General features: G+C 36.8%; 1 protein-coding gene across 5 annotated transcripts in view; it reads right to left on the bottom strand.

Moving 5' to 3' along the window:
- Positions 1-26,109, bottom strand: part of pitpnm3 (PITPNM family member 3) — a 161,597-nt gene that overhangs the window by 123,491 nt on the left and 11,997 nt on the right. For all 5 annotated transcript variants that reach the window (XR_013195945.1, XR_013195946.1, XR_013195947.1 and 2 more), the window contains exons 2-3: positions 20,182-20,277; positions 8,355-8,459 (exon numbers count right to left, since the gene is read on the bottom strand). Coding sequence is in view for 2 of the 5 variants with exons in the window: in XM_077208299.1 (XP_077064414.1) it covers positions 8,355-8,459; positions 20,182-20,277 (201 nt within the window). In the remaining 3 variants the exon portion in view is untranslated. The remainder of the gene's footprint in view (positions 1-8,354; positions 8,460-20,181; positions 20,278-26,109) is intronic.

Genomic DNA, 26,109 nt, shown 5'->3' with positions numbered 1-26,109 from the left:
TCTTTAAATGTATTATGTAATTGGCATGATCAATTTACCTGACTAATAATAAATTGTTGCATTTGAATTTATTCTGGCTTACTCTGAAATTATTTACTTTAGTAGATTACATTGTATCCATTGTTACAGCAAATCTCCATCAGGTTAGTAACGGACTAAAGTCCAGTTTTGAGTGGAGCATAGGGAATGCCAACTGATATTTTAGTTCCGGCTAACACTTGGCACTGATTCAAGTGTACTTACTTAGACTGTAAAGCTAATAAAGGGAACTTCCGTTTAGGACAACAGTATGTTGCTCGACCAACCTAAATAGGATGAGCCTTACTTCATTTATTGTAATATTTCTCTAGCTAAGTGTACATGGGAAACCATGCCATGATCAAACCATAGCTACTATCAGTAAGTAATAATTACTACTATAAGTAATGTTGGTTGGCTTATATCTGTAGTAGTGGTAACCTCTGTGACCTCTGACTAGAGATAGTGTTGTTTAATTCAAGTGTATACAGATCTAATTTAATTGGAATAAAAATATTTTACATACTGAAAAGACGCAGGAAACCTTCACCCTCTCTATTGGAAACCATATTTGGGCCGACTGGGCGTGCCTTACAGATTAAAGATAAAGATTGTTTTTGCGAAGTATTTTTTACTCACAATTTTGACCCAATAAAATATATTCATTATAAAAATACCATGACGTAATAAGATTTTATTAATTTAGAGTTTTCTAGGTTTAGAATTCACACTTTTAAAATGATACATCCTCATATTTTCATGTTTTTCAAGACTGTTGGTTCTTCAAAGAAAAAAAAAACAGTTATATAATAACTAATTTTAATAATAAATAATTTTAGATGGAAGTTTGGTGAGGTGGGCTCCAGGTGGACCTTGGCCCCTGGTTGAGAGCCACTGTAATTGGCACATCTAAGCTTCAAATTACATAGAAGCAGCATAAATGTGTGTCACAGATTTATAATCATGATAAAAGTGCATAAATTAAGAAAAGGTCAAACTTTAAATCTCAAGTACTAACTTACTGGAGTACATCATATGTACAGTGATTGGATTCAATCAGTGGACAGAAAAGGTACAAAGAGGTTTGTACAAACATTGTTTATGTAAGCACAGATGGAAGTTGGCACAGAATCCCTGTGGAGCCAAGAGGTTTGGGTGCCCATTGGCAGAGCCATTGCAACAGCCTGATGATGCCTCAAAGAGAAGCACCAGACAGAAGCCAGCCACCTCCTGTCTCTGGATCCCCAATTTCCCCCTGCACCTCTTTGTACCTTTTCTGTCCACTGATTCATTGAATCAGTCTTGAAAAACATGAAAATATGAGGATATAAGCAGAGATATAAGCAAAGTAAATTCGGTTAGTATTGATATGGTGAAATCCATGTTGTTGACTTGTTTTGTTTTTCTCTATATGTATTGGATTACTTGTTTTGCTGTCTGGGCATTGCCTGATTTTTTATACTGTATGAATTGCTGTTATTTAAACCAACATTGTTTTTTGTCATTGTAATTTGGCTGTAAGCTGCTTAAGAAAGTTATTTTGTATTTTGGAATAGGGGACAGATATTATAAGATTTTATCTTCTTTCTGCTCCCTTTTGCACATGGGAAGTTAAATTATGTAAAGAAGAAAATTAAATGTTTTGTGTTTTACCATGGAGCAATAAATAAATAAACAATCACTGCCCGCACAACGCCCTCACCTCGCTAATACAGTACACATGTAATCAAGATGATTAGGCATGCCACTGACTGAAAAGTAATTACTTGAAATAGCAAATGAGCAAAAACAAAACCACAGCCCAGACATACCTGGACATACCCAAGACGCAAGTTTATAAATTGAGAGAGCGTCACAAAAGTCTCCAAATCCCTAAACTGTCTGATGTGGCTCCAGCTATCAGTCACGCATGTGATTCCTTAAATAATCAGGTCGTCAATTAGATAGTCAATCTGGTAGGCCTTAGGGAAGGTAATCCAGATCCTATAGGTCAAAGATTGATGAGAATTCTACCTGGGAGGAACTGCAATTAACTGGAGTGTCTGCTTTAAAAGTCCTAATGAGCCCCCATTAAATTGATTTATAGAATCATTATCATCTTGCTATGAAAATTAAAAAAATGGTAGCATGGATAATGCATAAGTCAGATTTTAAAAAGTAACTACTGCTTTCACATCAAGTGAAGTCGATGGAATAAAAGCAATCCCTCAACCTCTATGAGTTAAGACCCCAGTCAAGTACAGCAGGAAACAAAGCTTGACTGATGGAAAGCCAGACTGTATTCAGAAACAAAGAATAAAAGCTACAGGCACCATTAAGAGAGAGAAAAGAGAAACATGTCTCCTGCTTATCTAACTGGCAGTATCGCTGATTTTACTAGATTTGACATCAATGGACTTGATATAGAGGACAATCAAAATAGCTCTAGCTTACCTTTAATGCAGTGAAAGATAAAATAAATACAGTATCCATCATTTAGTCAAAGACATTGAACGCACTACTCAGACAACGACTTTGCATGCCAAACAAATTGCGCTCCACATGGGAGACATGACACAATGGTTTAAAAATAAATTTGACAATAGAAGTTTGCTAAGCATGTTAAAAAGCATAAAATATGCATAGCACAAATATTTATAGAAAATAAAATAAATACAAATAAGAAACAAATAAAATGTATATGAATTAATAATCCAATTTTAATTACATTACACTGCAACAATTAAAATATGAATGAAATACAAGTTTACTTATAATCAACATTTCTCAGGCCTCCTTCCACTGTGCCCTTTGCAGTGCATTCTGGAATTGTCTTCTCCGTGAAGTTTAAATGTAATGCTGTCATAAGAATGTGAAAATTTTCACGAATGGAGCGAATCCATAATGCCTCAAAATGTTGCCTACATAGAAAGGTTAGACAAATGTCAAATGTTCTGATAGGTTATTGTAATATTTGAAGGATGGACGCTACAGGCTGGAACATACTGCTGTCATTCAAGTGTTTCAGTATTGTACACGGATCAATCAAGAAACCCGCTATTTTACTCCACGACAGACTCAGACAGCATCACTGAGATCAAGCTGGCTGGAAAATGGATGGGAGGACCCCCGCTAGCTGCATGTGAAAGTAGATCAGCACTGTTTTCTAATTAACATCAGTCTTTAGCACACCAGGTAGAAACCCCTCTATTTGACAGGCTAATTAATCTGAAACCTTAAAGCTACAATATGTAATTTTTTTCACCGCTAGGGGTCGCTAACCTCTTACAATAACAAAGGCGTAGTTTGATGACGCATAAGCAGAATTATGGAACTTGTTGTCATGCTATACAAAATGTTTATGGATGAATGAATACATTGATGCTTTAACATGACTGTGGTATGAAGCAGGGCGAGATTGCTAATGAGAGACAGATATCAGCGCCACACGCGAGTCCCGCGGATATAAAGCAATAAAGACATTTGATTCTACCGAACTACACGTAAGTGCTGAATTACTACACACACAGGTCAGTTTATTAGACGAATGAAACTTGTGAGGTAACGCAGCGCTGTTTCACTTGGTCTAATGTTACACTATCACACTAAACTGCATTTGAGTGTGTTGAAAGTTATAATGTTATTATATGTGTTAGTTTGTTGGCTGTATGAGACTAGCAGTAAGCTTGATCAACACTAGAATAACATACTGATCATATTCTAACATTTCATCATGTTGAGCTATATAACATTGATTTGTTTTATGTACATTTGCAAACCTGTCTAATAAAGTATCTCTGTCAAGTCGAAGTTTGTCATGGACGTGGTGCTCTCGGCATCTCGAAAACGCCACACTGATATTGATCCTCATTTTAGTTGTCCTTTTGTCCCAAAGTCTGCTTGCCATGGTCCATAATGTTTAAACGAAACAACAACAGCGTGAGTGTGCCGCTAGACGGAACGCAGTTGTCCACGTCTGTCGCCATGGTTACTATGGCAGTACAAGCGGAAACCAGGGATAACACGGATATTACGTCATTGACAGGCGACAATGACCAGGGACGAGCCATTATTTAAAATTGGAATTTCTCTGGAATAAAAATTTTTGGGGAACTTTTGGGGTATTGTAAGTACACAACTCCGGGAAATATACCACACTGTGCAAGCGATTTTTGGATATTTTGTTACAAAAATCTTTATTGTACCTTTAAGTGTCTATAGTTGTCAGGGTACCTCCAACACTTACTCCTTTCAATAAAATGTCTCAAATATAATGGACTATGGGGAAATAACTGGGATTCAAAAAGTATATAATTATATAATTCAATAAAAAAGTTTAGAAATAGAAAATTCCCACTTGATGAAGAGATTCATAAGGCTGAATGTTATAGTTGATGTCAATGTTATTTTGATGAATCAATCTATCCATCTAATATATATAGAATACCATTCAAAAGTTTGTGGCAAATAATGAATCAAAAATGACAGTAAAGACATTAAAAACACTACAAAAGATTTCAATCTATTCAAATAAATACTGTTCTTTTGAACTTTATTCATCAAAAAATTCTGAAAAATTATCCGTTTCCACAAAAAATGTTTAGCAGAATTACCATTTTAGCTGTGATAAGAAATATTTTTTTAACACAGAATCAGTATAAATTTGATGTGAAATATATTATATAATTAGAAGTGTTAACCAGATTTAAACAGTCATTGAAGCCCAAAGTAAAAATTTCAGCTTCCTCTAACTAAATATATTTGTACAATTTCATCCAACATTTTAATACAGTTTCAATGTTTATATTTACCTAAATATATTTTTACTATTTCCCCCACATAGATTTTTTCTAAAACATTTTAATAAAAGAAAAAATAGATTTAATGGTGCAATTTTTGCATCTTTGCAAAACTAGTCTAATGACATGATCTTTCAGAAAATGGCCAAATAAAACACATAAAAAATCATTACAATGTTGCTTAAAGTTGTACTGCCAACAAAACAATCAAAAATATAGTGAATATTCGAAATTTCACCCAGCTCTAGTATGCATCAGTTTAGTACTAATGCCAACACAATCCTCAAGTAGTCAAAATTCAGATTATACATGGAATTGAAGAATATTCAATAGACTGAGCATTAACAAACTTATTCTAATATCCTGAAGGCATGATGCATTTAAAATATATATTATATTTTTCGACATAATGAGTGGATTTCTTTTAGACTAAGTCATAGTAATTAATCACAGCACATGGTCTTGAGAGGAGAATTTATGCATGGTGAGCAATTTCACTAAAGGGACCGCCTAAAGCTAACATCACTTTCTGATAGGCTGATAGGGGCTTGGCGGGGTCAACGCCTGGCTCTCACTTAGCTCATTTATCGCTCCGCTGCATCAGCTCAAGTCTCCATCCCCCTGAGTGCCATCCAGTAGAGCAATCATATTTCACACAGGAGGCAAAAAAATGTGAGAAAAGGTCACTTGAATTATTGAGGTGAAGAAGGGTGAATTATCTTGATGTACAATCTGAGGTAAAAACGCATTTTCTATAACCGGTACAAAAAATATGTGGAATACAGGACAACAAACAGCTCAGAGAACTCAATAATATATGGGAATGTCAGGCATTTTTATGGAAATAGCATCTGGATGTGTGTGAGGTTTTTTTATATGGTGGCTTTACATCACTGGTATGACTCAATATGGGCAAGTAAATCGATATGTAATTGCTGTGTAATTGCATATGCCACAGGCAATAAATCATGAGAGAGAGAAATATTCTATATATAAATTCAATTCAGACATATCAGCTACTTCACAGGCAATCCCAGCAGAAATGTACACTATCCTCCTTCCACGTTACACTCAACAATGGTAAATGCTAGCAGAGCTTTCAGAAACTAAATATAACACAAGCAAAACTGAATACATCTCAGCAGAATTAGCGTGAAGCTAAGAGCCTCTAAGTTTCACATATGTATGGACCTTTACACAAACACAAGATATTAGTAAATACGGCTACATTATGAAAATCGAAGCCTGAAAGCAACTTCAAAAAGATAATTCTGAGAAAGCGAAGTATCCAATGTTTACTTCGCTAATGACTCATGCTAGCTAACTCTTATTATTACAAGAAAAGACCAGATAAGAACAAAGAGTCATAAAAATCAATGGAGACAGCTGAGACATGATGCTGCTTAATGAAGCCTGACGTCTGTTTCCTCTGTTTTCATGGTGAAATGAAAAATTACAGATTTGTTTGGCAAGCAGCTGTTGAACAATTTTTGTGACATGGGTGGTTAATGTAAAACATAATGAGATGTGTTATAAAATGCCATTTCAGATTACAGTCTCCTTTGTTTTCGAGGATGAGGTAGTGATGTGCATTTGGGTCATTTTGACTGCTTGAGGACTCGGGTGAGGTTGATGGGTAGCTAGACTATGTTTAAATGTGTCAGATTTTGTCTTTGGTCATTGCATCATGTTTCACTGTATTTTTGTCAATGTCTGATCATGAACGATGTATTTTCAAATATGTCAGGTTAAAATTTGTTTTTGGTATTATTCAGATGTTTATTCTCCCTGCTTTCATTTTCATTGACCCCACCAGAAATATGATACAGATACTTTTAGCAAGTTGTTTTATAAATATTATTTTTATTCTAGTATTTTTTCTTTAAAGTGACAGTGCACCCAAAAATTAAAATTCTATCATTATTTACTGACCCCTATGCTGCTCCAAACATGTATAACTTACTTTATTTCTTCCACTCATAATTTTTTCTTATTTTTTGTTTTGTTTTTAAGTCATTACAGCATAGTTACCATTTATATTAGGGCCCTTTGAATGTTGATTTTGACAAGAGGGGGCTTTCTTTACCCAAATAAATACCCTAAATACTTCTGTGGGAATATATGGTATACGATGCAAAACATTACTGATTTTATACCACAATGTAATTGATACTTTCTAGTAGGGTTGGATATCCATAGGTTTCCTTAATCAACATTGATTCACAAGCTTTTGATTCAAATTCATATGAAAGAAATCCTCACTGCTAATAGTGCAAATATACAGGGCAGCGTTTCAAAACATACAATAACTTTTTGAACATTTCAATAAAAGAACCGACTCACAAGATTAATTTGCTTTCATTTTACTTTTATACTTTTTGTAGCCACAAAAAAGGACGGGTGATTAAGAGTCATTTATTCAAGTTTTAATTTAGGTTCCAATACAATAGTATATAAACTGAGACAGTTTCATACTGAATTCAGCATTTAAGGTTATGATGATGATGATATTTGCTGTGAAACAGTTTTCCAGCAAGAGAGTCCGGCAAAACCTTTTTTCTGTATCTGGCAGAATACTGCTCTCTCTATCTAACCGGCTATTCCCGTTTCTCTTGTAAGCAGATTACTGAAACTTTGGTAGTCTAACTGTTTGAATAGTTATGCTGATTGGATTGGAATTGGTAACACTCCATGTATAGGGCCGGTTCCTAAACCGGTATACATCATTTACATGCTTTGTTCATGGCCCTGCCCCTAAAATGTTTATAAATTACAAGGGAACATTTCCCTAGGTTAGACTTGACTTGGGTAAGATTTTGGACGAAGCAGACTACAGCAAATAACGAATCCTGCTTAAAAGATACCCCTAAGTCTCCTGGTTTTCACTTCTGAGTTTTTCTACACTGAAGAAGAAAGAAGTTTACAACATTTGTCAAGTCTAGTTTGTTTTTCTCGCATGCAGCCCGCAAGGGCACCTCAATAGAAAATACATTTGTTTACAGTAGACTGCATTTTTATTGCATCCCATTCAATATAATGAACATATTAATTAAAAGTATTACAAACGCAACTCAAAATGGAGTTGATTGAGTTGACATGCTTCCACTAAAAATAGAGTAAGGAGTAAAAAAGTATAAACAATCCTGGGATTGTAATTATCATTAACGGAGCTCATTTAAATGATGAATATTCAGAAATTCTGTAGTAACTAGTAATTTCATCTGTGTAAACCAGCTAGACAATGTCATCTCTGTGCTATATTTAAATCAGCAGATTTTGCAACAACAATCCTAAATCCATCACAGAAATCAAAATGTTTCAGTTTAAAGCACAAAAACGCATGCACCAACAAACATAAAATGTAGAAAGAACGCAACACTGCAATTTTTATTATTTGTTCCAAAACTCATATTAGATCCATCAGTCTCAGGTACACGTGCGCTCAGCAGACCATGTAAATAACTTTTGTAAAATCACAAAAACATTATAGTGTTATCATGTATCATATTCATACAATTTCTGATTGGAAGCATAACATTTACATTTATGAGCTCTTACCCTGCGTCTGGTCAATGTGGCCCAGGGTTTCAATCTGTTCAACCAGATCATTAGAGTTCCACTGACTCATCCCCAAAAGCATGGCCGTCTTCCCTTCCAGAACCTCTGAAAGAATTCACACACAAACATACATTCAGTGAGATTGGAATTTGTTCAGGATGAGACAATAATTTAGCTCATCATCAAGAAAACACAGATAATGTTATGTTCATTTCAGCTAAGAAAAATCACATGGAATGCAGCAGTACATCAAAGACTATTAGGATTCATCGAGTTATCTTTAAATACAGCTCAAGCCATAAAGTGATGTCCAACTAATAAGCACAGAGTGAGCGATCAGCCACTCTGCTGGTCCTTGGGAGACAGCCAGAGTGTTTGATGGAGGACTCAGCCACGCGCTTCACAGTGTGTGACAGTGAGCTGCAAGCCCTCTGCCGTGTCGGATCTCGCCGGGCGATATTTCAGTGTGGAAGAGAGGTTGTGACAGGCCTCCGTCAGGCCTGCTCGTCTGCATCACCCACTTGAGCCGATCGGTCGCCGTTTGTCGCATGCTATCTGCCAGACTGTCAATTGAACTGTTTTTTGACTTGGTTCACACAAAGGTAGACAAACAAACATGTGCATGCTCACAGAAACAATGCGAGGGAAGCTCAGAGTTGAGAGACGAAGGGTTTTAAATCATAATCCAAATACTGGCAGTTACTGAGTTGTGTCAAATGGAACAGCGCTTAGAGAGAGCAGGAAGAACATAGATCTTCTGAAGTGTGAAATGTGCTTAGCATAAAGAAGAGCAACAACAGCAGCTCGGCTCCTGAAGGAGAGACAACCACCTATTTCAGTAAATAAAAGAAACAAACTGCTAACGCACAAGGGTCTGTCGGCGAGGCTCACTGTGAAAGGATGACTATAAAAAGTGGGAGTTAAAAGGAGAAATAGAGATAAAAACGAACGATGTAAAAATGTTGGAACATGCATTGAGGGGATGAGCTTAGCAGAAGAATTCCTTTGAAAGTATTCAGTGTAATCTGCATCATTATGAAAAACACTCATGCAATCTATATTGAATTAGACTGTATACTAGTTCAAAGCTAAATATATTTTATTTTTATGCCCGACTAGTCAGTGGATTGCCTAAACAAGGGTTTGCATACAATTTGAGGGAAAACGAAGACTTTGTGAAAAGTATTTTTTGAACTATCAAAGTAAGATTAACTTATGCAATTTCTGCAACACTAGTGGCACCTAGCAGAATTACAAAAATAAAGCATATTTTCAAATAACCTTGTAAACGGCCCTTTCGTGTGTTGCACCTACCACAACACAGATCACAGATGACACTTTGTAGGCCAACCGGCAGATAGCATCACATTGGTCCCCTCGACAAAAAAAACCCAATAGGATTTTTCCATAGACTTTTGGATTAAAGCAAAAAACAAGCTTTGTGATCAACAAAAGTTTATGCTACTTACACGTTTGGTCATTTTCAGAGATGAACACAACTTTTATGAATTTTGTAGCCTGAATGTAGTCGCCAGAAGTAAAAAGCAAAAGGTAGGGTAGGCTATAAACGAGCAACTCTATGGTCCCACAATTTTTAACGTCCCCATCACTAAACTTCCGACAGTTTTTCTAAAAAAAAGATGTTTTCCCAGAAGTTTAAGTTAGAATAGTCTGTAAGAGCACAATTATAAGCATAATGAGGCTGTAAAAGCAGTCACAATTGAGTAGGTGCCTCGCTTCTAGTAAACCCATCCAACGTATCTGCACTGGGAGCATAATGATGTTTTATGGCATTCAATCATCTATTGTTGTGCGTTACATCGCAATGCTTCGTTTGCAAAGTGTTCATGACCCGTTTAATCTTTGAAGGTCTAAATGCAGAGTAATCTGGCTTGCACTCCTGTACTAATAGGGATGCACCAATCCGATATTCAGTATTGGTATTCTCTAAGATTATTTAATGCTCCCGTTATTATACTTGATCTGTAGATAAAAGTATGTGGATTTGCATAAAAAGGATTTTTCTTGCCCGAGTTTATTGCTGAAGGATGTGATATTCTACACCAGGTGTCTGCTAGATCACAACACTGGAGTAGAGAGGACCATGAATTGGCATCACACGCACAGTGACTGGAATTCAAAACTGAAGAAATAAGACTCAATAAACTTCTGAACAAATATATAGTGGTACACTAAGAGTTGTGCACATAATATCTCTTCTCATTATGCCCGCAGCACTGTGATGTTGCTTTAAGTATTTCATTCTGCACCCGCGATGCTTGTAAGCAATGTAGCTATATGCCGCTCTGTATCGGAGCCTTTCATATTATTATAATTTTGCGCACTGAAAGATTATTAATAACCTTGTTCTGTCATATCTATCATATTTTGTTGGCCCACTAAAAAGCTGGGCCCACACAAATGCTTATTTTATAGCATTTGTCTAGAAATTGTATTTCATTCATTTTATAATACAAAAAGTAATTTGTTTTTATTAACATATTTAGCACTTCACTTACATTCACTTTTTACATTTTCCCTCAATACATTTTTTTTTGCTAAATGTTTAGATTTTTTAAACTTGTTTACTTTTTAAAACTAATATTTTTGTCACAGATTACGATTACATTTCTTTTGTACTCATTTGTTGCTTTTTTCTAATCAATTCCTCTAAGTAATGTGTATTTAGCAGAGATGTCACTAGAAATTAATGAATAGATGGATAGGGTGCTAAGCCTCGCTCTCTCTCATACATATATATATATGACAAATTTTTTTAAAATGCTGGGGAAGGATGATCAGACCCTCCTAAAAGGCTTAGCACCCTATCCATCTAAATCCACATAAATTAGTTGAACTTACTAATCAAACTTCCTGTCCCATCCTTAATGTGAATGATAGTGAATGAAAAATTCCCTGAACAATGGTGGGGCAGTTTTCCTTTCTTTCTTTCCTTCCTTTCCCGTTCTTCCTTGAGTGAGAAACTCAAAATACTTTCTCTAAAAAGTGCATGAAACAGTTATTGATTGGAGTAAACAAAAAAAGACTAGCAAGGTGAAGAAACAAGTTTATTTCTTAAAATAGTTTTTTTTTTAAATAATAAAATGAGAGATCTGAAACTCAATTTCATGGAATCGTAGAAATGGCTGGAGGTAATGAGTTCATGGAGGCACAGGGTTTATCCATTAACATTCTTCAACTCATCTTTCTCTTAAATAGAGAGGGCTACAGACAGAGATTAGAGTCAAAGGACATGTCCATGTGGGCTGAAATAATACCTTCAGCATATGAACCAAATCTGCAACACAAACTTACAAGGACCATATTTTTTTTTTCTCCATGACTAGATTTATGTGCAAGATCATGTTGTTTTACACCCAAACCATGTGATTTTCTTTTTTCAATGGAACACAAAATAACAGCCTCAGTCCCAATTCACTTTCACTGTATGGAAAAAGGTGTAAAACTATAGTCAGCTTCAATAAAAGTCAAAAGTAGGAAAATCAGCAGCATTTACTGTGTGCACAATCGTCATTTTGCGCTTATTTTGTTTGACTAATATTTTTTCCATGACCAGAATATGAATGTAGATGCCTGTGACTGTGTAGAGGCAAATAACATAAGACTGCATTGTCTGTCTGACACAGTTTCAGGAAAAAAGGCTTTTCATGGAAAATCTTCCAAATGAAGGCCCATATTTGGTTATGACAATCATACGCCTTGACCTTCTTAATACAGAGTTAAAACACGGATTTAAAACCTCAACACAAACACTAAGAAGAAATGGATTTGCCTTATGTGATCGGCCGTGACAGTCTTTAATAATGAGAAAAAAAACTTTAACTTGGACATGTTTTTGTATGTCACAATTTAACATTTAAAAGACAATTACTGTGAGCTATATGCATTTAAATTGCCTAAATTAAAATAAAAGACAAGGTCTTAGATGGCTTATGAAATTCATACAATCTCTTTATGCAAATCATGCAACTAGAACTAATGCTAAGATGCTATTTTCAAAGAAACACGGTCTTTATATTAAAAATCTAAGGCAACAAAATTTAAGAGATGCATTTTAATCTAATAGAAGTTATAAATAGCCTACTTCCTAGTTGATTTGTCAGTGCAGATGAATCTTGTGTGCGAACGGCCCAGGGCTACCCGACTGCAGAGAACAATCAATGCAACAGAAAAACACTTCAGCTCAAAAAGCAAAGCCTGGGTAGGTAATGCTAATCAATTAGCATTAAGAGTCACAATGAATGAATACGAATACATACAGCAATCTGTCTCCAGCTCAAATTTACACAGTATTAAATGAGGGTCCGATCTTATTGCAGGTTGTACAAATGGGATCTGTTTAGGCACACTCTGACAAATCTCATTACTCAAATGCACACACTCACTCCAATAACAGACCTGAATTAACCTCCTTAGACATTTGCCAACATGTCAGTTAAAAATTATCTTAAACGCCCTCATTTATAATCAAGGGCCTTATTCTTAAAGACCCCATGACAACACTTAACAAGTACAGTTTTTTCTCTGTTGTGTTGACGTTTTTCCTATTAAAACATGAAGTTCAAAACACCAAAATATAGCACAGTACAGCTTTGAGCGACCAGAGTTTGAGTCTGGCACGAGGTCCTTTCCCGATCCTGTTCCCCTCTCTCCTCCTCCCATTGCTCCCTTATCTGCTCTACACTGTTTCAATAAATAAAGACAAAAAAGGCCATTTGTATATATATGTGTGTGTGTGTGTGTGTGTGTGTGTGTGTGTGTGTGTGTGTGTGTGTGTGTGTGTGTGTGTGTGTGTGTGTGTGTGTGTGTGTGTGTGTGTGTGTGTAAGTATAAGTAAAGTATTTAAAAGTTTATAATTATATTTTTAAATACTTTAAAAAAAAATTGGACCAAACTAATTATTGTTAATAATGCTAATGAATTAATATTCATTATAAATTAATGAAATTGTGCTTTTTACTAAAAAAAATGTTTAACTATCATTCAAAAAGTTTAAGGTCAGTAAGATTTTTAGTCTTATGCTTATCAAGGCTGCATTTATTTGATTACAAATACAATAAAATCAGTAATATAGTGAAATAATAATACTTTTTGTATTTCCGTACTTTATTCCTGTAATGGCAAAGAATAAATGCAGAAAAATCGCATCCCTATATCCTCTAGAGAGACACTCCATGATGCCGCTTGAAGGAGATCAACCCAGCGGATATGAGAGGCATGAATAGGGCAAGTGAGAGTCTGACATGCGTGAAAGGGGCTCAAGTGTCATGGAGGAGAAGGCAGGCTGACAAAGCTGGAACCGTGGTGAGCCTCAATTTCTCTGCTGCTCATATCATCTGTAGCACACACTGACTGACAGGGGTCAATCTCACAGGTCAGAGAAGAGGAGTCAACAACAGCCAGTCACAGAAAGTATCTACACAGACCCACAGAAACACACGACACAACCTCTGTGATTTCACAAAGACACCTTTGCGGTGTCACTCACACAAAAAGCAATTAAGTTTGCACTCCCAAGTCTGAGCCAAAACACTTGACAGTGGCTCTCCTGACAAGAAAGATTGCTAAACAAACACTCAGCCACAAGAAAACAACATTTAAGTGTGCATATTTCTTTTGTCGTTTCTGATAGAGTTCTCAAGTCAAAACAAGTCTGAAAATAACACTCAGTGGAGACAATTATCTGCAATGCTTTTAATCATGAAACTGACAAGTTAACTTCTTTGGATGGCCCTACCAAGAGTGGATTCTCATTGGTCCAACTACAGTACGGTTTAAACTACCGGTCGGTAAGATGTTGTAACAGGGTTTGTTGTTATGGGAAGAAGGAGGCGGGAACCGGCGAACATTCAACACATTAATATAAAATAAAACAAAAACAAAAACAAAAGTATAAGCCAGCAGCCCCTGGCGGACGACTGCTGGCTACACAAAAGAGAAACAAAACACAACATAAAATCAGGCCTGTTCCTCTCTCGATCTTCAGCGTCGTCGCTCCTCCTTTTATGCTTATGCTCCTCCGTGAGAGATGCGAGACCGGTGCGTCTCACAGGTGTCATTCATTAACACTCACACCACCGGCCTCGCGCCGTTCTCTCAAATCCCTCGGCCTTGTCCTGCTCGCCACATAACCCCCATCGCCCCTCGCAGGCCGGGGGGTACTTGCAAGACTGCGCTCTACTCCCCCCACACAAAGTAAGGATTTAAATTGATTTATTAATATAAGAATGCTTTGTATACTGTTGGTCCCTCTGTGCCACCAACCTCGGTTATTACCTATAATGCAACATGGCAGTATAATACATTTCTTCACAGTCCCTTTAGGGAAAGTCCTTTCAGTCAGCAGTCATCTTGAGTAATGATTCATTCAAGTTTCATGCTAACTCTTCTCTAAGTTCAGACAAATTGCTATAGTAAGAAAACCCTTTACATCAATCAAGATCATATATACTAGGCCTACTGTTCAAACATTTGGGGTTGGTAAGGTTTTTTTTATTTAAAAAGGCTGCATTTAGTTGATCAAAAAACAACAGTAAAAACAGTAATATTGTAAAATATTATTTAAAAGAACCTGTTTTCTATTTTAGGGCCAGATTTAGCCTACTAACATACTCCTGCATATTTGTAGGAATTTCCCTTTCAGACGCTAGCGATTACAATTTTTAGGCCGATTCCAATTTTTCATTGAGTTTGACCTGCCGATACCGATTTTAACATATTCCGATTTCATTTTTTCTAACCACTTTACAGAACACACAAATATTTCTTTTCTCTCTTTTCTTTAGTAGAACATTTTACATTTTGCATAGAATATTTTTGAACAGTAATCACTATTTAATATCCTTTTTTTTTGTCCATCAAAAGTGTGCTTTCACTTTAATTGAGCGTCAGCAGTGCAGCAAAAATAGACTCTGCGCCAAAACCCACGCTTCACTGCTCCTCACGCGAAACTCCTGCTCGACGCTCACGGGCTGCTCCTGCTCCCGGTGTGAATGCACTCATTGATTAACATGCACGCGAACAAAATACGTGCTGCTCACGCTTGCGGTGTGAAACGGCCGTAATTCACAAGGTTTCCTACATGTGCGTACCGTGTGCACGTGTGATGCTGATGTTGCGCGATGTTAATCATGCGGCGCCAGAGTGCATTTGACCGGCCTAAAATCGGCATATGTCAGACTGACATGGCTGATCACGTGAAAATCAGCCAATTCCGGTCACCAGCCGATCAATCGGTGCATCTCTAGTTTGCGCTGGTCAATTTACTGGTTTTAGCGCCATTATTTACCACCCAAAAAAAGCACGTCTTAGACCAGACGTTAATTTGCTCTGCTCTAGGTAGATTATGTTGATATTTTGGAAATGATCAGGCTGCGTCTACGTTCTTTAAAGCAACACCAAGGAACTTTTCCTCTGCGGTCGCCCTACAGGAATTGTCCATTTCCACTGTCTTAAATAATTCCATTCCGTGCCGACTGGTGGTTTCTTTTCCCACTGTGGGGCTGATCACACAGCTCTTTGGAATGTAATACATATGTCTCAGTCCTTGCCCAGTAACACAAGAGTTAAAAGATTTATGAGATGTAAATAGCGACCATGTAATGGGGAATTATGATCAGATATTTCTTTTCATTTTATTATTTATTATTATTAAAGGTAGCCTGGGTTTCCCCAAACTGCATTACCGCAGCGCGATTCAATTCACGCTGAAAGGCAGTCTGGATACCATGGCCAGATTTTTCGCCTCATTTAGGGAACCAATCACAGAACGGGGAGGGAGCAGCTAGACGATGACGACATCTATGCGACACACGGAAACAGTTTGTTTATATCGATTTAACATGGCTGAAGACGCGAAGCTACTCTTTGATGCAGCCTTAGAACAATGTCTAAGTAGTTTAGAATGCAAGTTCATTTTGAAAAAAGAACAGCTTTCGGCGTTAAACCATTTCTTAAACAAGAATGATGTTTTTGCCCTGCTACCAACAGGCTTTGGAAAAAGTCTGATATATCAACTAGCCCCGTTAGTGGCTAAGGCAATGGGGCTTCGCGAGACCCCAGTCGTCATAGTTGTTTCGCCATTAATCGCCTTAATGGATGACCAGGTACAGGAGGCTGTTAAGCTTGGAATTTCTGCCACTCAGCTGAGTCCTGATAAAGAAAATGCGATTAAAAATGGTCGATACCAACTTCTGTTCGGCAGTCCCGAGGCCTGGATGAGCGCAAAGTGGCAAGACATGTTAGCCACGGAGTTCTATAGAACCAACCTGATAGGCATCGTTGTAGATGAAGTCCATTTAACATATAAATGGTAAGTGGTATTTATTAATATCTTATTGTCATTATGTCTGTAGACTTCTTCCTTGTCTAATTTCTGTCGCTCTACATACGTCATCTGGTATAATCGAAACGATTGGCTATGAGCTACGTACAGGCATATTTGATAGACATTCTTAGCACCCAATAAACTGCGACGGGCATTCTGAAACCACGCCTCAAATACGAGAAATTGCGCATGTGGTTCCCAGACCCAATTCTCAACGAGATTGGGTCTGGCGTTAGCCAGGCTATATTAAAGGGGCATTCGGCAACTCTTCCAGCTTAATAAACCCGTTTAGAAATCATTTGGACGGTTTAATAACCTGTTCTGGTGAGAATGGTGACTTTCCCCGCTCCCCCCAACGTTCCTAGGCGGAAAACCAACCTTGCAACATGAGGATTAACTTCCCGGGAAATCGGAAATAGGAAGTCTCGTGAGAAGCGAGAACGAGCGAGAAACACAAACTGCTTTATGGCAATTCGACATAAACACACACGCCGCCCTCAATGTGTATGATGTATTACCAGAGCCCTTCTAACGGAGAGCCTTGGCACTTCTTATTAGCCCAATTGTATATCATCTTGGTTATAGTTCCATTAGAATTCCACTGGAGGTGATCGCGGGGGAGTGCAGAATGAATGCGAGTCTATGGAGCTAGACGGCTAAATGTATCCCTTTCTCTTGCTTGTCGTTGAATCAACGAAGATTTTATTGTTGATTCCGCAAGTTCAATATAGATTATAGACCAAAAGTCGAATGAACGAGTACTTATGTCCTTTTGATTTCTTACAGGTTAGGTCGTTGTTGGCCGGAACACGCTCGCATTCTGCTATTATGTGACGTCATCACATTTTTGAACGGATTTTTAGAACAGATAAGTGAACTTAAAAAAGCAATTTTCAGCTGAGTGTATTATCTTAGCCCCGACAAAAAATTACACCCTGGAAAAGTGGATTTCTGGGGTTGAAACCCCATAGACTCCCATTCATTCTGCACTCGCCTGCGAGCGCCCCCGCATGGACAGAGACGTGTTACTGCAGCCAATCCAGAAACCGGAAGTAACCAGACAGTGCCAATTCTCTTTCTATTAGAAAATCTTTGGTATTACCCACCTCGGTAGACATAGCTCCACATGATAAAGTTGGCCGGCTCCGATAATAACAAATGCACATGAGCAGTGGTAGAAAGGGGGAGGAGGGTGCCGCAAGTGAGGTTTTTTTTAACGACATTGTTATGAAATATTCGCCTCACAGCTGTAGAGGGAGCTCGTTGAAAAAACATGCGACAACAAACGTGAAAATCAGCGAAGAAATAGCTAGGGTTTCCGAATGCCCCTTTAACTTGTGTTTACTTCACTCATATAGCGTGCTTGGCCAGCAACAGAGAAACTGGTAGCCAGACAACAGACAAGTGACCAATCCTGTGTGTTACTAGTTAGCCAACCGTGCTGAGAATTCTGGGCTGAGAACGGTTTGTAATCGTGTTGAGCCGAACCAACCTCGAATGGAAATATAACTGGAACCATTCGTTACAGTTCTTAGAACCCGATGGTGGAAAAGCAGTTGAAGTTGAAAACAGTTGTGCTGTTTCATATTTTTTGATGAATCGAAAAATAACAGCATTTATTTGAAATAGAAATCTTTACTGTCAATTTTGATCAATTTAATGCATTCTTGCATAATGAATTTCTTTACAAAAAAAATTACTGACCCCAAACTTTTGAACAGTAGTGTATATTACTAAAATGCTGTTTGGCTAAACAAAAATATAATACAAAAAACCGCCAAAGACATATTAAGGAGCTATTTGGCATGTTCCCCAATCCATGCCACTCTAACATCTGGACTTTAATTGAGGTTCTGTGCGGTGTAGCTAAGCGGGGGGCTCATTAAGAATGAATGAGAAATGTGTCTCATGAAAGACAGATGTGGAAACATACAGGTTACCAATTGCATTATACACTGCTTCAACCCATTCTTTAACTAATTTTTTACTAATGTGTGGGAGACAAACACAACAGCTCATATAGACAATGTGAATGAATTATAGCGCTAAATAAAGCTAGTTTCATTTTCAACACAAAAAACAAAGTAACTCATTTGAAGATGCAACTCAAGAGACAATGTGATCTTGTTCGCATCTCTAATGGAGAATCACCCGTTTGATTCACCTTTCTTCACTTATAGATATCTATTTGTAGATGACACATTTGACCCCTCCAGTCACGTCAACTGCCAACGTCACTCACAGCTTTAGAGATCTAAATTCCCAAAGAATTGGGATAATCGGTCACAGGTGAGAATTTGTTGGTTTGTGTTTTTATATGTATTAACTCACCATTACAGGTTTTTAAACTATGGTAACTTTTTAATGTTGTGTTAGCTAACGCCTTCGTCTTGTTTTTTTGTGTTAGTTTAGCAAATCATCTGCTGAAGTCCATTGCAGATATACTGTATATAATCATCCATGCGTCTAACTACGGTAGCAGACACACAGTCTTATCGATCTTAAGTGTTCACGGAGCAGCTTTGACCATTCCAATATGGCGGATGACATGTGTATCATGGCCCATAGAAACAGCCGCTAATAAGGGATCTATGGAAATCCTTTGACCAAATGTAAGTGGCTGCTCTAGAACTCGACTGCTACAGATTTGAAAAGCACACAGTATTGTGCAATAAACTAGCAGGAAACTCCCTGTATCTATTCATCTGCTTATTTACATGCTCCATTCGATGTTGACCCTATTTATGTGCCAAATACGTGTTCCTCAACATTATATAAGTATGCGTTAACGGTATTCCAAAGAAAAACATCCTGCTATACATTTGTTTTGTTAAACATCCAGTATGGAAATAAGTCACAAAAGGAAATAAAATGGGTAGCAATGGGTTGCTTGAGAATGAAACATATCCTCAAGTTGCTGTACATTTTGGAAAAAGATAATGGAGGTGCAATGCTGACAAAGGCAAATTGAAGCCCAGTCCATTTATATAGAGGATTTTGTTTAATCATGGCATTTTGCTGAAGATGCAAATCTTCAGCTATTTATTGTATGGGCCTCAACTGGCTCGCTGGTGCAGGGACACTTATGAGCTGACAAGCAGTTTTTCCAGTTTTCATCATTGTGATTTAAAGGCTTGTTATTTGGACCCCATTACAAACAAAAGCATGCAAATGTTATATCAAGGACTGGTACGTGCTAATTTGGAGGGAACACCACGCTGTTCAATTATGTCACATAGCAACAATCCACATCACAATAACAGAATGCCACAGTTTAGCATTTGTGTTCAGAATGAAAAAGGCCTACAAATCTACTGTATACAAATTTACAGCTGTTTTAGTGCACACATAATGTGAGGAGATTCCTGTAATAGACAGAATATATGATGGACATAAAAAAGAGAAAGAGAGTAGGGCACAGGTGCTGAAGAGCTGAAGCCATCAGGTTATTACAAAGGGTAGAAAATAAGTGACACTTACCTCGAGCATCAAAAAACTCATCATCCGAGCTGTCAACAGATTCCTGTGCGATGTTCTGCATGCGCCAGTGAGAAGCGCTGTGTTTGCGCAGGGTCGCTAAGGGGAGAGAACATGAAAAAGATACAATCAAACCAAAGGTTACAAGTTCTGCATGCAATTACTGAGCATTGTGTGACTACATAATTAGACATGCATGATGATAGTGTTATTTAATATTACGAAGTGAAGACGTTCAAAGGAATGCAGCGGTCGGGAATTAATTGAAAGTATGACTGGCTAACGTGGAAATCAAAGTGTAAAATCCTAGATGCAGGGAATCTAAATGAGAGTGCAGCACATGCTTAAGATGACTTGTCAAAAGGTTGTTTCTAATTATCTTAAAAACCTCTTGATTTAAAAGTTTATACTTAAATGTTTGAAATTAGTAACACAAATAAAAATTGTGTAAATATATAATATTCTATTTTATTTATAGTTTCATATTTTCAACAAATTAATAAACTTATACTTAAAACTTTAATTTATTTACATTTATACATTTGCACATGTGTGTGTGTATATATATATATATATATATATACACACACACACACACACAGATACACACACATAACCATATACATATAAATTAGATAATGTTGGAGAGGACATAGTTTTGATGACTAAAATGTGGCAAATAGTATTACAATGATTATAGACAACGAATGATAGGCATTATGCTGTTGAAAAGCACCTTGAGGTACAGTATCTCATCCCTGATCTTCAAAATCTTTAAATACAAAAACTCTTTTAGAAAATTCATCCATTTGATGGCTGAAGACATACACTAGTACTTGTCAACTCTGTGTTATGTTGGTATGTGACATGACTTCTTTTTGTTGCTAAAATTATTTCCAACTAATGACATGCTCACAAAGCATAGTCACAATAATCTGGGCCTTTTGGAACAACGCGTTCTAATAATCATTGGAGCCCTGGGCTGTTTAAATCTAAAGTTAATAACTTTCTAATCTAATGAAAGATAGCGGCAATAATGCAAATTACAAATCAGTGTAAGTCAAACGAAAGTTATCCTCTCCAAATCATATTAAGTGGGCCATGATTTAATAATTATAGATCTGCTTCATTGTGAGAGAACATATAGCGATGGGGATTTTTGACGCTTTATAGCTCAGCAAATTGCCTCTTTACTCAAAGCATTAAAACATTTTGTATTACAAGTAATGTAAATCCAGAAATTCATCCAGCCAGGCTTAGCAAGATCACTGCATTCATATGGCTTAAAATCAAAGCACACTGAAACAAACACAACAAAGAAAACCAACTGTAATGACTGAGAGAATTTCATTTATATTGATTCTGTTAGCAGATAAGCATTACAAATGAAGAAAAATACAACCACAAGAGATTAATAATGGAGAACTATTATCAGCAGGGCAACAGTAAATGATTTCTCAAAAAGTGTCACCTAAGCTGTCGAGTTTTCTTCCCCCTGCTGTCTTGAGTCTGGACCTCCACATGATCCTGCTCAACAATAACGTCTCACCTTCCATTACTGGTGCTGAATGTAGCGCCAAGGTTTTCATTCTCTTCCTGTGACAGCTGAACCCCACATCACCATGCAGGAATTAATGAGCTTTTCATCTCTCCCACAAAGCCAGTAGGTCAAAAGTTGTGCACTATTAACACACACATCACATTTGACAGCAGCATTAACAGCAATCAGCTTTTTCATTCCTGGGGCCTTTATCTGGACCCTACTGAGACCGTATCACCTTCCAAATCCCGCCAGACAATCTCTATATAACAAACTGCTTACAATATCAAAATGAGTGGCATCTTTACTTTTTGTAGCATTTACTTAATGTTTTTTTTTATTATCATTTAAAACCAAACATTTTTGTTCAAACTAATATTTTCTTATCTAATGCAATAACATTTTAAAATATGATGTCCAAATTAAGTGTCCACATGTTCGATCCAACTACATATATAAGATTTATAATATCTCATTAAGATTTAAGATGAAAGAGATTATACATTTAATAATTGGCCTAAAATTCCGCTTTGCAATCATACAGTAACCGTATAAATACTGAACTAACTATCTTACATAAGTTACGGTTAGTCGTAGAGTGAACAAAGACATACAGTATTTTCTTGTAAATACTTTGATGGAGATGAAATGCTTTTTCCATTGGGACTGTTTCATTAATGCAGTCTAAACATTGAGAAATGGCTTTTAAAGCTTGGTAAATAGATTTACAGAGGAGATAAAGAGGTGCAGATTAGAATTAGGGAGTCCAGTGAGGGCTGTCTTCAGAGACAGGAGGGTGGATATAACCTCAGCTCCTGCACTAAAGCATCTCTATTCAGCATTCCCATTTTCACATTTCTAATCACATTCATCCATAATTCAACCTGGGATGAAAGGGAAAGGAAAACCGCATTAAAAAACATGAATGTTTTCAACCAGTAACAGAGATGGTCATGGTTTCGCAAGCTATAATCAAAGAAATATTATAAACCACTGCATAGCTGAACTGATATGAATTTCATCGTTTGCCAGGCTTCAGTCTAGCAAGTCATGCAGGTGATGCTTTTGCACTAAAACAGCAACACGATAAATCTGGCTGAGAAGAGGATGTACTTCATCCATGAAATTGAAATGGTCTCAATGATACATTTAATGAAAACCAAATCTATACAATAACAAATAATTTGGCCAGCTTCTTCAAGGCCAGGATATCATGTGCGCTTTAAATGGTAATTAAATGAAATTGAATGCATGCTGAAAAAGCCACAATTCATTTCAGGACAATTCATACTTTAACTTTACCTTCAGATATCTGCACTAGTAAACCGGAAGTGCTATTATTCAGGTAGCTACCTATGTGTGTGTATGTATCCCAAGATTTCTTATACAAGGAGATTCTAATACTTATCAAACTGATACTAGTCCCATACAAGACTTAACAACCTTTAAGCAACTACAACATCTCTCACCATGCGTTGAATTTCCAGGCAGTGCTGCAAAAGCTTTATGAATGTAAAGATATTTGTCAATCCAATAAAGCCCTCCAAACTGAAACCCATTACTGAATCATTCACTCAACCACTTCGTTCAAAAGCACTGATTCATTCAAGAACGAACACCACTACTGTGTGTTGCTAAAAATGTAACTTACTTGACATTCATTTCTTGTTTATGGAACTGTTGTATAAAACCCATTTAAACAAATTTTTCAGTATGCATGCTCCATAACCAATATAACTAATTAATCTAATTTTAGAGTTTGTTATGGGTTCTGGATTAGGGATCGTGATTAGGGTCGATATCTGGGTTGGATGACAGCACAGTACAAAAATGGCATTTTCTCCTGAGCACTCATGATACGACTCACTGAGAGCCTCGCTCTTAATCAAAAACATAATAACTGCTAGATAGCAGCTGCTTTCCTCAACCTCCATTTTGCACTTTTTCCCTCTTCCTCTCCTTCTTCTTCAGCCTCACCCTGTCACCCACGCACTCAAAAAGCTCCTCCACCATTTCTACTAATTTGCTCATCTGCCTCATGTTAAAGCCCCCAGCATTAGAGAAATGTGCTGAGGTAAAGGCCATTATGGCATCAGAAGGATTCCATAGGCTCACGGCACTGGTTTTAAGGTTGTGTGCATGTATGTTTTTCTTTTTGTTGTTGTTGTTGAAAGGAGCAAGAAAATAAACAAAGGCCATAATGACACACTTGTTGGAAAATAACATTATTTTGTGGTTGCAAGGTCTGGAGGTTTGATTAGAGGGGCTGGCATGGATTACTATGAAAATCAAAAAGCTGTGCTGTTTTCAAGTGATGGTTAACATCAAACATCAGCTTTTTTATATGTATAATGAGAAGTCACAGGTTGAATTCTCCGAGAATGCATAAAATGATAAAAAGTGTAACTTGAATGCAACATCAGTCACCATAGATAAAAACATCTGCCAAATACATAAATGTGAATCAAATTATTTAAATATATATATATATATATATATATATATATATATATAGATACTTCTTTCAAAAATATTAATTAAAATTCAAGTTTCCAAAATGTTGACACTGACAGTTATTATATATATGTATACACACACACATACACGTGTGTGTGTGTGTGTGTGTGTGTGTGCGTGTGTGTGTGTGTGTGTGTGTGTGTGTGTGTGTGTGTGTGTGTGTGTGTGTGTGTGTGTGTATATACATATATACAATAGCTGTCAAAATTTTGGAAACTTGATTTTTTTTTTACATATTTTTGAAAGAAGTATCTTATGCTCACCAAGGAGGTAAATTATACCAGCAGTATTCTTTTCCGTTGCACACTTAACACTTAAACCTTAGAGACATTTATACTTTTTTTTTGAGAGAGAGAAACAGCACAAAATAACACCAGTTCTCAATCAGTTGTTGCATTAAATTACCCAGAGGAATACTCTCGTCTTTAAGCCTGCACTACCAAAGAAAGTATGTGCGCTTGCAGCATATGTGCCGTACAGCTTGTAAACACCTCCGTTTGGCAGCTCAAAGCAGCAGTGCACATGCTGTGAAACGGCACATATGCCACAATAAACACTAGTGCGATAAATAACTTTGCATTACGAAGCAGAACTGTGATACTGCAAGCCTAAGACCACAAACGCAAAAGCTGATGCTGCCAGACGATGCAAATACTGACAAAGGTGTTTCCAGACAGTTCAGGTTAAATCCCACTGTGCAATCTTTTCCGTCCTTTACGATTGCTGCTTGTCACATCTTGGGTAAAAGCCGAGGGAGACTATGCAACATCAATGATTTTAGGACTTTGTATATGATTAACAACATGCAAAAGTGAGTGTAAAATCTTTGCAACAGGGCAGAATACAGTGGGCAAATCTCATCAGGGTCACAACATCAAGAGGGGATTGTGAGTAAACTGCAGGGAACAGAGCCACTTGACTGGGTTACTCGAGAGCCGCCTCCTCCGCCTGCCAAAGCTCAGCTGAAGACTGAAGCTCGCTCTGATGGACGTTAATTGTGCCTTTACATAACCCGGTTATGTATACAAACACAAAATCGAGACACTGTTAACAAGACAGTGCTGTCGTTTGGCTTCCGATTCGTGATCAGTTTTTATCACCTTCTTTTGTCACATTTCTACTGTGGTGAGACTGTTCAATAAAGCACATCTGCACACAGCGAAAGGAAGTGTTTGTTTGACACGGCATTATGTGTAAAAGTGCTCTCTGAAATGTCATCATCTTATTCCTTTTTGATCATGTTGTTGTATAACATAAATGTTTCACCATCAACTCAGTGGCATGCATAAATAAATACAGTTATGATAATTTGTTTTTGTTAACACCCTCATTTGAACCACAAAAATGGCATGTTTTTTCTGTACTGTTCAATGATGACTATTAAGTTAGAATCTTCAATCATTTTTTCTACTATTTATTAAATATATAATGCTTTCTTCTCGGTTGAAAAATATGTATTAAGTAGCCTGCTTTTTTAATTATAAAGAATATACAACAAATCCAAAACCAAATCCAAATCAATAATTTACAATAGCACTTTGCAGGAGCAATATCATAGTGGACCCCAAAATAAAACAAAATGCCTTTGTCATACTATATTTTGAGAACAAAAATTCCACCCAAACTTCCTTGTTATTTGTACATGTATTTCATTTCATTTTTTAAAATAAAAATGGACATTTTCTTTCTTATCTTTTTCCATTAAATCCCCCTATACAAAAATGCTGCCACTGCCACTGCCAAAAGCAACACTGTTTGATAATGAATTAAATTAAAAAGAGATTTATTTCTTTATATTTATTAAAGCAGATGTTTTAGAAGAACTGTCTAAAACAACCAAACTCATCTAGTTAAAACATCTATAGTTGAACTAT

Source organism: Siphateles boraxobius, unplaced genomic scaffold (assembly GCF_051911475.1).
Source record: "Siphateles boraxobius isolate OS27281-9 unplaced genomic scaffold, OSU_SipBor_1 6, whole genome shotgun sequence".
Lineage (NCBI taxonomy): Eukaryota > Metazoa > Chordata > Actinopteri > Cypriniformes > Leuciscidae > Siphateles > Siphateles boraxobius.
Note: the sequence above shows the minus strand (reverse complement) of the source record. Positions and strands in the feature narration are given on the sequence as shown.